We start from the raw sequence: 17,095 nt of genomic DNA, 5'->3' as shown, positions 1-17,095 counted from the left end.
ATCACAACCAAGGTGAGCTGGTCACATAGAGAGGTTGGCTCCACACAGGAGAATTCCACCAACGCTGCTCATTACATTAGCAGACTGAAGTGGGGAAACTGGGTCATCTTCAAAGCCACAGAAAAAAGCCTCTGATAATTTTTCACAGCCCTTTGTAATTAAATTAAAAAAATTTCAAACCCTGTGAAAGCTACATAATGGAAACCTACAGCAAACATCATGATTCTTAAATTTTTTTTATTGAAGTATAGTTGATTTACAATGTGTTAATTTCTGGTGTACAGCAAAGTACAATTATATATGCAAATATATATTCTTTTTCAGATTCTTTTTCCATTATAATTTATTACAGGGTATTTAATATAGTTCCCTGTGCTATACAGCAGGTCCTTGTGGTTAATTTTATATACAGTACTGTGCATCTGCAAATCCCAAACTCCTAATTTGTCCCTCTCCATCCCCCCGTTTCCCCTGTGGCAACCACAAGTTTATTTTCTATGTCCCTGAGTCTGTTTATTTTGTCAATAAGTTCATTTGTGTAATTTTTTTTAGATTCCACACATAACTGATATCATAGGATAATTGTCTTTCTCTATCTGACTGATTTAATATGACTATCTCTAGGTCCATCCATGTTGCTGCAAATGGCATTATTTTATTCTTTTTTATGACTGAGTAGTATTCCATTGTGTATACAGACCACATATCTTCCACCCAGTCATCTGTCCATAGACATTCAGGCTGCTTCCATGTCTTGGCTGTTGTAAGTAGTGCTGCTGTGGACACTGGGGTGCATGTGTCTTTCTGATTTACGGCTTTCCCCTTTTCTGGATCTGTGCCCAGGAGGGGGATTGCTGGATCACATGGTAAGTCTGTTCCTAGTTTTTTTAAGGAATCTAAAATATGACACAAATGAACCTATTGACAAAACAGAAGCAGACTCACAGACAGAGAAAACAAACTTGTGGTCACCAAAGGGGAAAGGGGGGGAGGGGGGAAACTGAGAGTCTGGAGTTAACGAATACACACCGCCACAAGCGCAGCGGATGAGCACCACGGGCCTGCTCTACAGCGCAGGGCGCTAGGCTCACTGCCTTGTGACAACCTCTAACGGAAGAGGACACGAAGGAGAGCATGCATCTGCACAACTGAATCACTAGGCTGTGCACCAGGAACTGCTGCAATGTTGTAAACCAACCGCCCTTCGGTTATTTAAAAAGAAAAGAGGGAAGGAGCAGCGGTTAGTTCCTGGTGGCGGGGACATCCCTGAGGGCTGCTTTTTCGTTAGGGTTTTCTGGCTCTTTGTTTTGTTGTGTTTCCAGCACAAAAGTAAGAACAGTCAAGGCTCAGAGAGAAGTGACTTCTCAGGGTCGCACACGGCCCCCCAGCTGGGCTGGGTGCCGGGAGCCCAGCCTGCTGAGGCCCCACGCGGGTCCCCCTGCGTGGCCAGCGGGCCTCCCGCACCCACGGGCACATGGGGGAGCCGACAGTGCCCTCTGCAGAGACGGGATGCTCAGCCGGCCCTCTGGCCTTCCTCTCCAGGGTGACTCTGGGGGGCCCCTGGCCTGTGAGGAGACCCCTGGCGTGTTTTACTTGGCGGGGATCGTGAGCTGGGGCATCGGCTGCGCCCAGGCCAGAAAACCGGGCGTGTACACGCGAATCACCAGGCTGAAGGGCTGGATCCTGGACACCATGGCCTTCCAGCCCCTCCCCACATCCCCGCCGCCCACCGCGAGGATGCCCTCCAGCAGCCCCACCAGCAGGGCCACAGCTGGCCTCACAGTCCCGGGGGTCGTGGCCAGCACACCCACTCCCCAGGCCACCAGCCAACCTGCCAACAGGACTGCCACCGCCCTGACCACAGCTACCAGGGGACAGACACCACTTCCACATGCCCTAGAGGCCACCGTGGGCCCCCAGCTCCCAGGTACTGGAGAAATGGAGGGGTGCGAGCGGTGGCGGGGGTCAGGCTGCAAGGGCTGCCGGCACCGCACCCTGTGGCCCGGGGGGCTTCAGCAGCAGGCGCTTGCTTTCTCCCGGTTCTGGAGGCTGGGAGTCGGAGGGCCAGGTGTCAGCAGGGCTGGTTCCCTCTGAGGCCTCTCTGCGGGGCGGAGGGACAGCAGTCTCCCCCCTGCGTCCTCGGGTGGTCACCCCTCCCAGTGTGTCTGTGTCCTGATCTCCCTGTAATGACCCCAGGCCTATGGGGTCATGGACCACCCTAATACGTCACTTTACCTCAGTACACCTCTTTAAGGACCCGTCTTCAAATACAGCCACATTCTGAGGGTCCTAGGGCTCAGGGCTTCAACTTGCGAATTCTGGAGGGGACACAAGCCAGCCCATCATGGGCTGGACGGCAGGACAAGGCCCTGACAGAGCAGACGCACACTGTCGAGTGCATGGCCTCACCCCCCAACCCACTGTGCCTGTTTTAGGGGGAAACTTCAGGGGCACCAGGGCACGTGGGGTCCCAGCGGACGGGTTCCCTGGGAGAGATACCGCTTCCCTTTAACTCTGTAGCTGGCTGTACCTGGGTCTGACCCGGCCTGGGTTTTTTTTTTTTTTTTTAACTGAGTATAGTTGACTTACAGTGTTGTGTTAATTTCTGGTACACAGCATAGTGACTCAGTTATATGCATATATTTCTTTCATATTCTTTCTCATTATAGGTTATTACAAGATATTAAGTACAGTTCCCTGTGCTGTGCAGTAGGAGCCTTCCTTCTTCCTTATCTATCTTATGCATAGTAGTTTGTACCTGGTAATCCCCAACTCCTAGTTTATCCCTTCCTCCACCCCCATTCCCCTTGGGTAACCTTAAGTTTGTTCTCTGCCAATGTTTGTTCGGTCAGTAGGTTCATTTATATTACTTTTAGATTCCACATACAGGTGATGTATTTGTCTGACTCACTTCACTTAGTATGATGATCTCTAGGTCCGTCCTCGTTGCTGCAAATGGTGTTAATTCATTTAAAAATGTTTCATTCTTTTTTATGGCTGAGTAGTATTCCATTGGGTGTATATTCCGCTTCTTCTTTACCCAGTCATCTGTCAGTGGACATTTAGGCTGTCGCCACGTCTTGGCTGCTGTGAACACTGGGGTGCTCGTGTCTTTCTGAATGGGAATTTTCTCTGGACGTGTGCCCAGGAGTGGGACTGCTGGATCATACACTATTTTTAGCTTTTTAAGGAACATCCTGTTTCCTGTGACCTCTGCACCAATTTACACTCTCAACAACAGTGTAGGAGGGTTCCTTTCCCCCTACACCCTCTGCAGCATTTATCGTTTGTGGACTCTTAATGATGGCCATTCTGATTGGTGGGAGGTGATACCTCACTGTACTTTTGATTTGCATTTCTTATAATTAGTGATGTTGAGCATCTTTTCATGTGCTTGTTGGCCAACTAGTTGCCTTTGGGTGCTTGCTTTTTAATTTGTTTTTGTTAAGGGAGGGGAGGTAATGAGGCTTGATCTGCGTGTTTTTAATGGAGGTGCTGGGGACTGGGCCCAGGATCTCGTGCGTGTTGAGCGCGCCCGCTACCACTGAGCTGCACCCTCCCCCGGAGAGATGTCTGTGTAGGTCTTCTGCCTATTTTTGATTGGGCTGTTTGCTTTTTGTTGCTGTTGAGCTGTATGAGCTGTTTGTGTATTTTGGAAATTAAGCCCTTGTCAGTCACATCGTTTGCAAACATTTCCTCCCAGTCTGTATGTCGTCTTTTGTTTTATGGTTTCCTTTGCTGTGGAAAAAACCCCTTCAGTTTAATTAGCTCCCACTTGTGGGTCTGTCTGTCCCCTGCTGTCATTTCGACTGCCCGGGAGGACTGCCCCAGAACGCCGCTACGACTGGCACAGAACTAGGAGGTCCAGCCTGTCTCGTCTTATATTGAAGTCTTTTTTTTTCACAGTTGTGCGTTTATTTTTGTGCGCAGTGTGAGCGCATGTTCTGCCTTTACTGATTTACATGCGGCTCCAGCTTTCCTGTCAGCACCTGCTGAAGAGACTGTCTTCTCCGCTGTACATTCTTGCCTCCTTTGTCGAAAACTAGCTGCCTGTGGTGTGGGTCTACCTCTGGTTCTGTGTCCTGGTCCGTCGATGCAGGCCTGTTTTTGCGACACTACCTTGCTGTCCTGGTGACTGCAGCTCTGCAGCGCTGGCTGACGTCTGGGAGGGCTGTGCCTCCAGCTTCGTCCTTGCCTTCAGTATTGCGTTCAGCTTCGTGATTCTTACTTTTCCAACAGCTGCAGTTCTTAACCTGGCAGCCAAGAGGTGGAGGAAGGTGCCTGGAATGGCACATACTGCTCAGTGTCAGGGCAGCATTCCGAGAGGGGCTGTAGCTTCGGGCAGGTTCTCCCGGCCTCCTGGTCCTGGGCAAGGTCCTGATGGGGTCAGGAGGGTCGAGGCACAGGGCTGGCAGGGAACAAGGCAGGTGGCCCTGTGTCCCCCTCTCCTTCCAGGTGAGGAAGCTGCGCCCTTCTGTCCCTTGCCAGCTTCTGTATTTGCTGCAGCAGGGACAGGAGGGCAGGGAGGACAGCTGGCTGGTGGGAGACAGGCTGGGGAAGGGGCACTGACTCCGGCTGGAAAATACCGTGGGAACTGTCAGACATGTACCTGCGCACCCCTGAACCCACCCATTTGTTCTTCCTACTCGTGTTCTGAGGGCGCACCGTGTGCTGGGTGCGTGTGCATGAGACGGCTGGAGGGAATACCCTGAGGACACGGGTCACACAGGACCCACGTGAAGAGCACCAGGGAGGGCCTCCAGGAAAACCAGCCAGTACGCGAGTGGGTGAGGCCTGGCCAGGGCCTCCTCTGGAGCAGCTGGGGTGTGCAGAAGCCCTGGGACAGCAAGGAACTGGAGGAGTGCGGATGGGTGGGGCTGCTGGCCTGGCCCCCAGCTGGGGAGGTGTGGCCCTGAGGTTACAGGCAACAAACTTAAATGCATTTCACAAGTTGAGACAAGCCCAGAGGAAGCTCATTTGTAGGACCAAGCACCAGGCCCAGTGTCCCTTCGTGAGGCATTTCCCCGAGGTGAGGCCCCCACTCCACTCCCGGCTCCTCCTGTGCAGCAGTGTCGGGTGGGCTGCGTGGAGGCGGCGTGGTCCACCACCCACTGCCCAGCCACCCCTCCCCCTGCAGACTGCGGCCTGGCGCCGGCGGCCACACTGACCAGGATCGTGGGTGGCAGTGCTGCAGGCCGTGGGGAGTGGCCGTGGCAGGTGAGCCTGTGGCTGCGGCGGCGGGAGCACCGCTGTGGGGCCGTGCTGGTGGCTGAGAAGTGGCTGCTGTCGGCAGCGCACTGCTTCGATGTGTGAGTCCCATGCACCCCAACACCCTGGTCCGTGGTTCACCCGGACCGAACTGTAGCCCGAAAACTCAGGGTGTGGCCCCTCCGCATTTTGCCCAGAATGCCTTCTCTGGACACCAGCACCCACTGCCCCAGGGAGTCCCCAGGCTGTCCCCTCCTCCGTGCAGCTCCTCCCCCACCCACCTAGAGCCTGGCCATAGGGCTGAGGGGCCAGTCCAGTCTCCCCCAGCTCCCCAGCAAACATGGCAGCCTGAAGGTGACATCAAGGTCTCCGGGACTGTGGGACACTGCTAACCCCGGCCCACCCAGTGCAGGGTGCAAGCAGTGTGACCAGGCAAGGGGCCCTGCGCTCCACCGAGACACCCAGCTAAGGAGGCACCTTGCAGAGCCGAGGGCCGAGTGGGCGGGCAGGTGGGAAGGGGTCCTGGGGCCACCAGAGCCCTAATGTGAGGCAGAAATGAAGACGGCTTATGGTGTCACCTCGGTGCTTGGTGGCCTGTTGGGCGCATCTGGGTGTGGGTCCCCCTCATCCTCCACGCCTTTCTAGAATGGAGCCACCCAGCCCAGAGGCCACGTGCCCGGCCCGAGGGCCCCAGATGGCTGCTGGGGTTGGGGGTGGGGCACAAGTGAGGCCAGGGACACGGCACCCCGCAGGGCAGGGTGCCAGGGAGCCGTGGGTGGGCGGGTGAGGTTTGGGGCGTGGGTGTCTGACTGACTCCGGCCCCGCACATCCTACAGCTACGGGGACCCCAGGCAGTGGGCGGCCTTCCTGGGCACGCCGTTCCTGAGTGGTGCCGGCGGGCAGCTGGAGCGCGTGGCGCGCATCCACAGGCACCCCTTCTACAACCTGTACACGCTCGACTACGACGTGGCACTGCTCGAGCTGGCAGGGCCTGTGCGCCACGGCCGCCTGGTGCGGCCCATCTGCCTGCCTGAGCCGGGGCCCCGGCCCCCCAACGGAGCGCGCTGTGTCATCACTGGCTGGGGCTCCATGCGCGAGGGAGGTAGGTGCAGCGCACCCTCTATCCTCAGGGCTGGGGATCCCAGGGCGTCAGGAAGGACCCCCCCCAGCCCGTCTTGCCTGCAGGCTCCATGGCGTGGCAGCTGCAGAAGGCGGCCGTGCGCCTCCTCAGTGAGCAGACCTGCCGCCGCTTCTACCCAGTGCAGATCAGCAGTCGCATGCTGTGCGCCGGCTTCCCGCAGGGCGGCGTGGACAGCTGCTTGGTGAGCGCACTGTGCTACTGAAACCAGGCTCCCCGGGCCCCAGCTCTCTGCTCAGAGCCCCCAGCCTCCAGAGCACCTTCTCAAACACACTAAGCTGGGCACCTTTTGGGCCTTGGAGTTCCCACTGCACAGCCAATTACTGGACATCCCTCATAAGCCAGGTTCCAAGCCCCTCATCCTTCCCCTGGCTGGAGACTCAGCAGCAAGCGGGGCAGTGGCTGTCCTGTGAGGCCCCATTGTGCCCTGATACCATGGGGCGGGGGTCCACCAACGTCTGCCAGCCAGGTGAACACTGCACCCATTTCCCAGATAACAAAAGTGAGGCGCTCCTCCCTGGGGTCACAGGAGCCCAGGCACCATTCCCAGTGGCCAGTGACCCAGGGCGTGCACACCAGGCCAGCCCCACACCCCTCATGGCTACTGGCGGGGAGGGACTGATCTGTTCTGAGTGCCTTTCCTCTCTTCCCCTCAGGGTGATGCTGGGGGACCCCTGGCCTGCAGGGAGTCCTCTGGCCGGTGGGTGCTAACTGGGGTCACCAGCTGGGGTTACGGCTGTGGGCGGCCCCAGTTCCCAGGCGTCTACACCCGGGTGGCTGCAGTGAGAGGCTGGATCGGGCAGAATATCCAAGAGTGACCACCAGGTGGCTGCTGGGGCCGGGGAACAGTGATGTGAAGGAGGCAGGAACCAGCCAGCCACCTGCCAGGGGAGGGGAGCCCGGGTGGTGGGCGGGAATGGAGGGACTGTGGGTAACTGGGGTGCAGGTTAGCTGCATATTTTGTTCTAATAAACACAGCCCCTCGCCTGGAGCCTGCTGGCTGAGCACCTCCGTGTCACAGCAACGACCACTGCCCGCCCTGCACACGGGGCCCAGAGGCTGAAGGATGCAGGGAGGGGAGAGGCCTTCCAGGGAGATAGCCTCCCAGGAGCCTCCGAACAGCCTTGTCTTCAAGGCTCCCTTTTATGTGAATGACACATCCCTGCCTCTGGGAACCCAGGAGCTGAATGGGGGGGGGGGTCACTGAGGCTCAGTCTGGGCCGGGGACCCAAGTCCACAGGGCACCTTTCTCCCACCGAGGCCTCCACAGGGAAGGTGTGCAGGGTTCCTTCCACCTCCCTCAGCAATTCGTCCCCAGGATGTCACAGTTCACAAGAGGTCTGGCTATGCCCCACCCCCAGATCCAAACCTGGATTCTATGTCCAGGGCATGACGGTGACCGACCTGAGTGTGTCACCAGAGCTGTTCCAGGTGCTTGCTCAAAACCCATCAACCCCACTGTCAGGAACATCCTTGCTCACGACCTGCCAACCCCTCCACCTTTAGCAGTCGTGAACATAAATCTAAGTTAAAGGGTCCAGAGATAAGGAACAGATCTACACACGGAAGGAGAGAAAGACCAGCTGGAACCAGCTGGGACCAAGATGACGGCCAATCGGACCTCCAGCCCAACCCCAAATCCCTGTACGCGGACCTCAGGACATTAGAACGTCAATGACGCACTAGGGGTGGGGGGTGGGGGCAGGACGAGACACGGAGGACCAAGCCAGGATGAGAAGGGGACGGCAGCCCCCTGGGGAAGCCCCGCCCTCCCAGCAGACCAGGGCAGCCCTCCCCATCACGAGCCTCACTACTCCCGCCTCGCTTTCATTCTTTAAAACTGAATCCCCCGGCCAGGTGGGCGAGCAGCTGACCTGTGAACTTAGTTTCACCTCATTCTTTGGCCACCGAATAAAGCTTGTGCCATGTCCATCTCAGCTCTGGCTTTGTCATTTGCCTACTCAAACCTGAATGGAGACAGAACCCTCCCCAGCGCAGGCGGAGCCTCGGCCCAGCTGGGGCCCTGGCAGGGTCCACAGACTTAATTTGGTAACAAATTTTGGGGCCCAGAGTGGAGCTCCTCCTGTCCAGTAGCTCAGGGCTTACGCGCTGACTCAGGGCCAACGACGCCTGCTAAGTCACTGGGCAGCTGCCCCAACTCTCGAGCTCCAGGCCAGCAAGGGCCACTAAATTCAGCCTGAGACCTGAAAGCAGCCAAGGATCAGGTGGGGCGCCCCCAGGCCGAGAACCGCCCCTCGCACACCTACAGCAAGGGCGCCCGCTGCGGACCACGGGAGTGCCTGGGGACACCGACACGGGCGCCGAACCCGCTCCAGCAATAAAGCCAAGGTTGGCTGCTTAAGGGACAGGGTCCTGGCCATCTGGGTGGAGCCAGACCTCTGTCTAGAGGGCGGCTGGTTGTCTAACCTGAGCCAATCCCCTGGTCGGAGAAGGTGACAAGCCTCTGGTTGGACCGGTTCCCTGCAGGCACTGGACGGGCAGCCGTCTGGCGGCCACCGTGGCAAGAACACCCGCTTCACGTGCATGACGCACGCCCTCGTCCCTGTTCTTGACACCAAGCGAAGCTCCCGTCTTTGTTCCATCTGTCTGTCCTGATGCTCTTGGAGACACCTGCTGCAGCCGTGGCCACCGGTCAGGCACTTTAAGGGCGTGCCACCACGACTCCCGTGACAGGGCGAGTCGGTCACGGACCAGACTGGACAAGCGCCGGGCCCCTGCTGTCCGTGTGGGCAGGCACAGAGATGCTCCCGGGCCCGGCCCTGCACACCCCCACCCCTAGGGCTCATCTTTTGCGCGGGCCTGTCTCACCCTAACCTGCCACAGCAGGCCAGGGTACACGCCAGTCTCCCCTACTCCGCTCCATCACCACTCCCTAGGGGTCCCTCCGCTGAGACACAAACCGACTTCAGGAACATCACTTTGCCTGGCCAGGGAAAGAAGAGGACCCCCAAGTCACCCAAAGTCCCTGGATCCTCGCAGCTGAGCACAGAGAGCAGGACACACACCACGTGGGCCTTCGGCCTCCCTGCTGACCACCTGTAACGGGGCAGAGCCCCCTGTGAACAAGCCTCCCTGACTGCCACAGAGTCTCTCAGGCGATATACCTGGTTGGAGGACCCCTACTCCCCCGCCCCTCCACCCTATCTCTGGGGACCGCTGAGCGCTCCCACCTGGGCCAGCAGCTCCTACAGCCCCAGACTGGGTCTGGGAACGTGTAGGCCCTGACTTCAGAGGGGCAGCACTTTGGGTGCCCGATCAGCAGAGTCTGGAGGTGGAGGCAAAGTAGGAGACATGAGGGGATGAACTGCCATGTTCTGGCTTTAGTGATTCAGGGTCACCGATGCTGAGGGACGACGGTGCCCCCACTCTCCCCGAGGGGGCCCTGCAACATCGATGAGTGTCCCCAGGATTCAGAGACCACACCCACAGTGGAGAGGGGCTCAGAGCCATCAGTGTGAACACTGCATGCAGCAGGGCCACTGGAAGGGGGACGCCCCAGACGTCTGGGAGGAAGCTAAGTGGACTGCTGTGCCCCGGCCATCCTCACTGGTCACACACATGGAAGAGGAGGACTGGAGGGCCCAGGGGCTCCTCAGAGCGCCCTGGAAATTACCCCCGAGGAGCCTCGGCTGACTTTAACCACAGGGGTGAGAAGGTCGACCACCTCCTCGGTCTTGGAACACTCCACGCACGGCAGAATGTCCTAAGATACAGGGACTGGGAGGAAGCCCCAGGAGAGCGGTTTTCTGGAGTCCCTTGAGTGCGACTTGGAAGCCAAAGTGTCATCTCACTGTCTTACGAGTCCCGAATGCCCAGGAAGAGAAGTTATACAACTTGGGAGCTACCACTGACCTCCGAGCCAGACACCTGACCACCAGGACACTCGAGAGCCCCTTCCACCCCGCAGCCCTAGAGGAACAGCCCCAATAACCACGAGGGGTCAGTCCGTCAGCGTCCGCGTGGGCCCACGACGCCACCGTGGGCAGGACTGGGGCGGGCACCACCAGTCTAGCCCAGCTGTGACTAGGCCACAAGCACCCTGACAACAAACAAGACCCTGAGCAAGGAAACCCCGGCGGGCACTGACCCTAGAATAGAAAGGCCGCTCAAGCCAGGGCTCTTGAGACCCCCCGACCCCCTCAACACTCCTGCTCTGCAGGAAAGGAGCCAAGTGGGAAGCGCTGGCCAGTTCAGGGCCTTTGGGCCATGAATGAAGCTACTGAGGAGATTCACACCCTGGGGCCCATCCCTCCTGCCTTGCTTCCCACCCAAAGCCCTGAGGGGACCTGGTAACTCAGGGGTGGATTTACAAGACCCTCACCCACGTGCCCCTGGCCCCAGAGTCTCAATTCACGTTCACCTTTGAGTGGCAGGGTAAGACAGCGAGAAAACACCTGCGCTGGATGACTGCCCCAGGGATTTAAAACCTCCCCCATCCTTCTGGAAGGTTTAGCTGAGGATTCCCCAAGATGCGGATGGCAGTCCAGTCCCCGCCCCATCTAAGAGCTTCCAGCCATCACATGTCTTAAACCATCTGGCTGAGACAGAAAGACTGTTCCAGAGGAAAAGCGCAGACCTCCCTCCCGCGGGCAGGACACTCAGGCCCCTTGCAGAAAGGGCCAGCGCGGTCTGCGGGGAGAGGCGGGGCCAGCCCGCCGGGGCCCCCCTCGTGTGCGACGCCGGCTGCGGGCTTTCCCGGGGATGCCAGGCTCTGCACGCGTGGTTCCCCGACTCTAAGTGCTGAGCCTTCGTGTGAAGTTAAGAGGGAAGGACCTTGACCCTTTCGCGTGGACCCCCGACAGCAACCGGTGTTCAGGGAACCGAAGGGCCAGCTCATGAGAGCCCGCGTTCGCCTCCCCGGACCCGAGCCGCCCCTTCCATCCACGGGCACAGGAGGCAGGAGGACCCGCCCCGGGGCTCTCACAAGACTGCGGCCTCCGACTCAGGCTGTGGCCTATTTTTCTGAACAACTGAACCAAGCGCTAAAGGGGGCCCATACGCACGGCTGCAGCTGCCACCTCTCAGCTCCTCAAGGAGGCTCACAATCAGCTTCGGGCAGCCCCTGACCACCTGGAGCCCCCCTCCGCCCCCCATGACGAGAAGAGAGCAGACCTGTTACCCCTGGCCGAGCCCTCCACGTCCAGGCCGAGCTCCTAACACCTGTCGGTGACGTCCCCGTGACCCCAGCAGGCCTGCCCCAGAGCTCCCCTGGAGCTAGACCGGCTCACAGATGGATCCCACCACCCACATGGGGGTGGCCCTGCCCAGAAGGTCGCGTTAACTGCCCTCATCAGAGCACTAGGACCGGGGAAGGAAAGCGGTCAGGATCCGGCTGACTCTAAATATGCCTCCTCAGCCCTCCATGCCCACAGGGCCATCTGGAGGCGAGGGGACTGCTGGCCTCAGGGAGTAAAGAGGTGAAGAACAGGGGTGGGGAGTTATGTGGCTGCTGGAGGTTATGCTCCTGGCAAAGGAGGTTACTCCCTGCAGACGCCACCAGAAGGGAGAAGCAGAAATAGTAACAGTGAACAACAGGGGGGACTCGGCAGCTAAGCAAGCAGCTGAGGGCGGGCAGACTTCAGATGCTCCTACCAGCCCCCCAGGCCCTAACTCCTACCCCCCCATATACAGCCCTGAAGGGGAAGCCCAGAACACCCAGGGTGGATGGTCGGCGGTCGTGGGCCGCAGGCCCTCCTGCCAGCCAGCGCGCTCCAGGCCCTCCGGGAAGCTCCCGGAGCACCCGTCGCAGGCAGCAGGCCCGTGTCAAGGCCCCACCTGTCCATGACTACCCCCAATTTCTGGAGTCTCCTTAACAGGTGGGTGAAGCGTGCCCTATCTGCCCCCAGAGTAACCCCAACACTCAAGGTCAAGGGAGTGACCCTACCCAGCACAGAGGCACATATCCAGGTCAACACGGGCAAGCTGACTTTACGGTAATGCCCTGGGCACAAAGAAAGGTTAGATATTTGCAGGTTTTGACTGACAGCTTCTCCTGCTGGATGGAGGCATCCCCACCCGAACCGAGACTGTCTCGGAGGTCTCTGAGGCCCCGCTCACGGAATTAATCCTTCAGTCTGGGCTCCCCAAGTCCATCCAGAGTGACAACGGCCCAGCTTTGTTTCCCAAGTTACTGAGGGAGTTCCTAGAGCCCTAGGAGTTAACGGGGTGTGCATGCCGTGTGGAGACCACAACCCTCAGGAAAGCAAAAAGAACACATCAAACCCTCAACATAAACTCAAACTACGTCAAGACCCTCATCAACCCTGGTCCCCTTCTCCCCACAGCACCTGGAGAACGTGGAGAGCCCCCACAGGAAAGCGCAGGCTGAGTCCACGCGCGCTCACGCACAGGAGACCCACCCCTACAGGACCAGCTGCTCGGCCAACCTCAGGGGTGGGGACCGACTGAAAGACACCTACGGATAAGGGAAACAGTCAAAGCCTTACAAGCGTGTGGGACTCCAGAACCGCCTTCCCCTCCTGACACGGTTTTACGTCCTCTCTCCCCTGGGGACTGGGTTTGAGAACATGGAAGGCTGGAAATCCACAGGACCAGGGAGACCCAGGACCTTAACCAGCGATCCCGACCGCTCATTCTGCCCTAGAACCACAAGGCATGCCCCGTGGGTTCACCTCACCCAAGTGGAGACAACAGGAAAGCCGCTGGGCCTCCCCCTCAGCACACCTGGAACCTGTCAAGCTTCAGGTTACTTTTCAAAGGACAAACCTACCAGCAGGAGAGTCACGTGGGGGACAGGCGCAGTGGTTGGCCGCACTTGGCTTCTGCTGTTCTGCCAACCCCCTCCCCTGGCAAACATCTCTGCCCCTGCTGGACGCCGAGGACATTAATCCTGGGAGCAGGATGAGTGGCCATCATTGTCTATTCTTTCTTCTCTCTCTGACAACCGTCCACGCAGAACGGCGACTCAATGAACTAGTAAATTACAGCCCCTGGACAAAACCTGTCCCAGTGCCAGATCTGTCACCCCAACCCTCAAGTGACATCTATGGATTACGGCTGCTACATTTTACCCTGAGAACAACCACCTCACTCTCACCTTGGCTGGCGGGTCTGCTACACCTGCCCCTCCTGAAGTTCACACCGCGTCCCTAACGCAGCTTCCCTGCCCGTACCTGACTCCTCACGTTAACATCTGCAAGGAACACAAAGCGCTCACTTCCCAGTGCCACCACTCTGACCAGTCTTGCTGCCACTGCCCCCACCACACCCCAACCAATGGGAGGAACCTGCAGTAACACCTGGGGCTGCTCTGGACTCTGATCAATGCCTCTTCCATTGCCCCACGATTTACGCGCCCCTGGGATTGACTCCGAGGGAAATCTCACCCCTTGGTGCCCTCTGGACCAACTGGTTGAATACATACAGGGACCACACAGGAAACGTGCTCAGTGGGGAGGGGAGGGATGCCGGCAGCCTGGCCCTCCTAGGGCTGGGGGAAAAGCCACTAGTCAAGAATCCCCCAGGGACCCCCGCTATGCAGGTGGGCCTCTCTCCCCACACTGCAAGGACACCCTGTTTTGGGCTGGCTACCTACGGAGGTGGTTCAGCTTCTCAGAAGTGCACCAGGCAGGCACCCCACCCCTCACACCTGTTCCTCTGTGGCCTGAGAGTGAACGAACTGCCCCATCAGAACCACCCCAACTCTTCCCTCCCTTCTCTGGGACGGACTCTAGCCTCACCCTCCTTAGGTAAAACCCATTTTGCGCACAGTGCATGCCAAGCCGGCTAAGTTCTCAGGAACTAGGCATAACCAGTCATACTATCACCCAGCCCCGAGACAAAAAGGCACTACAACCCAACTGGGCAGGAGTGGGGACTGCTCCTGGACTGGTGGCCCCCGGGGGGTTTTCACCTATCATGAAACCACTCCACAAAAACCTCACGCCCTTGAGTAAGTATCCAGAGATCCACAGCATGCCTCACAAGGACTCCGTACTCCTCTGGACTCGTGGACCATCTCTTGGCTGAGCGGGGAGGTAGGCGCAGTTACTAACAAGACCCGCACGTACATCAACACCTCTGGTCAGGTGGAAATAAACACGAAAGAGACGTACGAGCAAGCTCAGTGGTCACGCAGGTGTTCACACTCAAGGTCCCGATCCAAGCTCCGTCTGGAACAGAGTCACACAGCGCCTCCCCGTTTAACCTGGTTACTTCCATTTCTCGGTCACTGTTATTTCCTCCTGGTCATCTTCGGGCCTTGCCTCCTTCACTGCTTTGTCAACGTCGTTAGTACTGGGCGTGAAGCCATCAAACTGCAGGTGACACTAACACTAGGGTACAAGTGCCTCGGGCTGCAGCCTGGAGACAGGATTCTTTCAGGCTAATTAGGGAGCAGTTCTGCTCCTCTAGTCTAAGGGAACACCACACCCAGGCTCAGCAGGAAGCAGCCTCAGGATAGAGACCCGCGCCCCTCAGTGCCCTCCAAGGACAAGCAGCAGTAACGAGGAAGGAGGGGGCTTTGTTGCCAGAGATGCTCCAGGTCTTTGCTCAAAACTCATCAACTTGCACCGTTAGCAGGAGTGTCCTTGCTCACGACCTGCCGACCCCACCGGACCTTCAGCAGGAATACACACGTCTTTAAGCCAAACAATCCAGAGACACGAAACAAAGCTACACGCGCGCGCACACACACACACGCACCAACACCAGCCGGAACTAAGACGGCGACCAATCTGACCTCTGACAGACCCCGAGTCTCACTGTATGACTTTACTACGTCAGAACATTAAATGACACACCCACGGGCAGCCAGGACCAGATACGGACCAAAAAAGATAAAAATGGGGTGGCAACCCCCTCCGTCGGAAAAAGCCCGGCTCTTTACCCGTAGACTAATGTATACGCCAGCGGATCCTAGCCTCACCCCCCACCCTCTGGTCTTTAAAATAAAATCCCTCTCGCCAAGTGGACGAGAAGTTGATTGGTGAACTTAGTTCCTTCTTCTCCAAGCTTTGGTCACTGAGTAAAATTTATGCTGTTAACCTCAGCCTCATTATCATTTATCACCTACTCGAACCCCAACGGGAAAAGAACCCTCCCCTACCAGGCCAGGGTCCGGGCAGAGTCCACAGGACTTAACTCGGTATCAGGCGCACCTGGGGCGATGCCGGAGGAGCCAGTACTTTAAGTTCCAGGGCCCCCGACCCAGACTACACTCGCTGGCAGGTGTGCGCGGAGGGGAGGGACGGGCAGAGTCCCGACTGTACCGGCACCAGTCTCGTCCTCGGAAACTTGTGGCAGGCAGTACGCACAGGCTGGCCCCCGCCTCACAAACAGCATTTATGCGAACAGGAGGGGGAAGGGGTGAGGGGGTGGCCTGCAGGCGGGTCGCGGTCACATGTTGGCTCGTTCTCGCTGCAGCCGCGAGTTGTAGGCACGGGACACGGTGTTCCAGGCGTCCATGTAGCGGTCCATGCACATGGCGATGCACTTCTGGGGAAGGGGAGGGCGCGAGGCTCAGGTCTGGACCCCCGCCGTCGCCCCCTACCTCGGGCAGCGGACTGCGCACGCGCAGCGGCCCCACCGCCCCGCGCCCTTGGTCCACGCACGCGCAGCGGCCTCCCCGCCCGTCCGGCCCGCGACCCGCCGGCCCCCGGGGTTTGTTCACCTGCTCGGAATTGTCCAGGGAGCCCCCCGGCTTCCCAATGCACTTCCGGAAGCACTTGTCCGTCATCCTCTGTGGGGACACGCGAGCCCTCAGTTGCGACGCCTGGCCCTGGCGGACCCCGGCACCCTCGGCCCCTCGCCCCCCACCCGCGGCCCGGCCCCGGACCTGCAGCAGCTCCTGTGCGTTGGCCACGGCGATCTGCACTTTCACCTGCTCCATGATAAGCCCTGGGTCCAGCTTCCCACCGCCGGAGCCCCCGAAATCCGAGCCGAAGCCGCCCTCCATGGCTCCACAGTCAACCGGAGCGCGGCCGCGTGCGCCCACCCGCACCCGCGCCGGAAGTCGGCCGCCCAATGGCCCCACGGGAAATGGAGTCCGGGCGGGCAGGGGAAGGGCGAAGCGAAGGCGGGACCACAATTCCCATAAGGCGGTGCGGGGCCCGCCGCGCACTCGCAGAGAGGAGCCGCCCCCCCTCGCCTGGACTCAGGAAGGGGCCTGACGAGGCTCGCCCCCAGGGGCTCCCGCCGCGCGTGCGTATTGGGCAGCGGGCAAATCCACACTGCGCATTGCAGTCGGGGGGGGGGGGGGAGCGGGGAGTGTCACACGACCGACAGCACAGAATGCGGAAAACAAGGCCTTAGAGGTGGGGTCTTCACAGCGCATCACCAGGGCGTGGGAACCGACTCAGAATTTAAAACCAAAATGTTTATTGGGGTGTTGTACAAAAAGTTTCCAGTCATAAAATGTATGTTACAAATCACCAGGGAAAGTAAAAGACCACACATTTGGCATGCACCTTAAAAGTCACCAACAGATCTGTGAACTGAGTCTAGACAGCCGGCTTCTTGAAGCCGAGTCGACTAGCATGTTGTGCTGGTGACCCCCTTCCGGCGTGGAATTAAGACCTTTCCAGTAGCTTTAGTGTCCTTGAGGAATGTCAGTCCCAGCTCGGCTATGCTGATATAAATAGAACTGCTGGGTGTGGGTGAAAACAGCCCAAGTCCGAACCTTGCTGTTGTGCACAGCTGAGCGCCCAGGTCCCAGGGAAAGGTGTGGGTGTCTCCCAAGGGCAGCCTCACTGGCCCCATCCCGAGGCC

General features: G+C 58.6%; 2 protein-coding genes across 2 annotated transcripts in view; one reads left to right on the top strand and one right to left on the bottom strand.

Moving 5' to 3' along the window:
- Positions 1–8,278, top strand: part of TMPRSS9 (transmembrane serine protease 9) — a 48,269-nt gene extending 39,991 nt beyond the window's left edge. The window contains exons 15-19 of the mRNA XM_072948037.1: positions 1,543–1,927; positions 5,138–5,309; positions 6,045–6,310; positions 6,394–6,530; positions 7,003–8,278. Of these exons, the coding sequence (XP_072804138.1) occupies positions 1,543–1,927; positions 5,138–5,309; positions 6,045–6,310; positions 6,394–6,530; positions 7,003–7,164 (1,122 nt within the window). The 3' untranslated portion in view covers positions 7,165–8,278. The remainder of the gene's footprint in view (positions 1–1,542; positions 1,928–5,137; positions 5,310–6,044; positions 6,311–6,393; positions 6,531–7,002) is intronic.
- Positions 8,279–15,085: 6,807 nt separating this feature from the next.
- TIMM13 (translocase of inner mitochondrial membrane 13) lies at positions 15,086–16,361 on the bottom strand. The gene is made up of 3 exons (XM_006206418.4): positions 16,164–16,361; positions 15,999–16,067; positions 15,086–15,823 (listed from the first exon to the last, which is right to left on the bottom strand). Exons 1-3 carry the CDS (start codon positions 16,281–16,283, stop codon positions 15,725–15,727), a joined length of 288 nt encoding a protein of 95 aa, XP_006206480.1. The 5' UTR covers positions 16,284–16,361; the 3' UTR covers positions 15,086–15,724.
- Between the last annotated feature and the right edge of the window lie 734 nt (positions 16,362–17,095).

The sequence above is a fragment of the Vicugna pacos genome, chromosome 22 (assembly GCF_048564905.1).
Source record: "Vicugna pacos chromosome 22, VicPac4, whole genome shotgun sequence".
Lineage (NCBI taxonomy): Eukaryota > Metazoa > Chordata > Mammalia > Artiodactyla > Camelidae > Vicugna > Vicugna pacos.
Note: the sequence above shows the minus strand (reverse complement) of the source record. Positions and strands in the feature narration are given on the sequence as shown.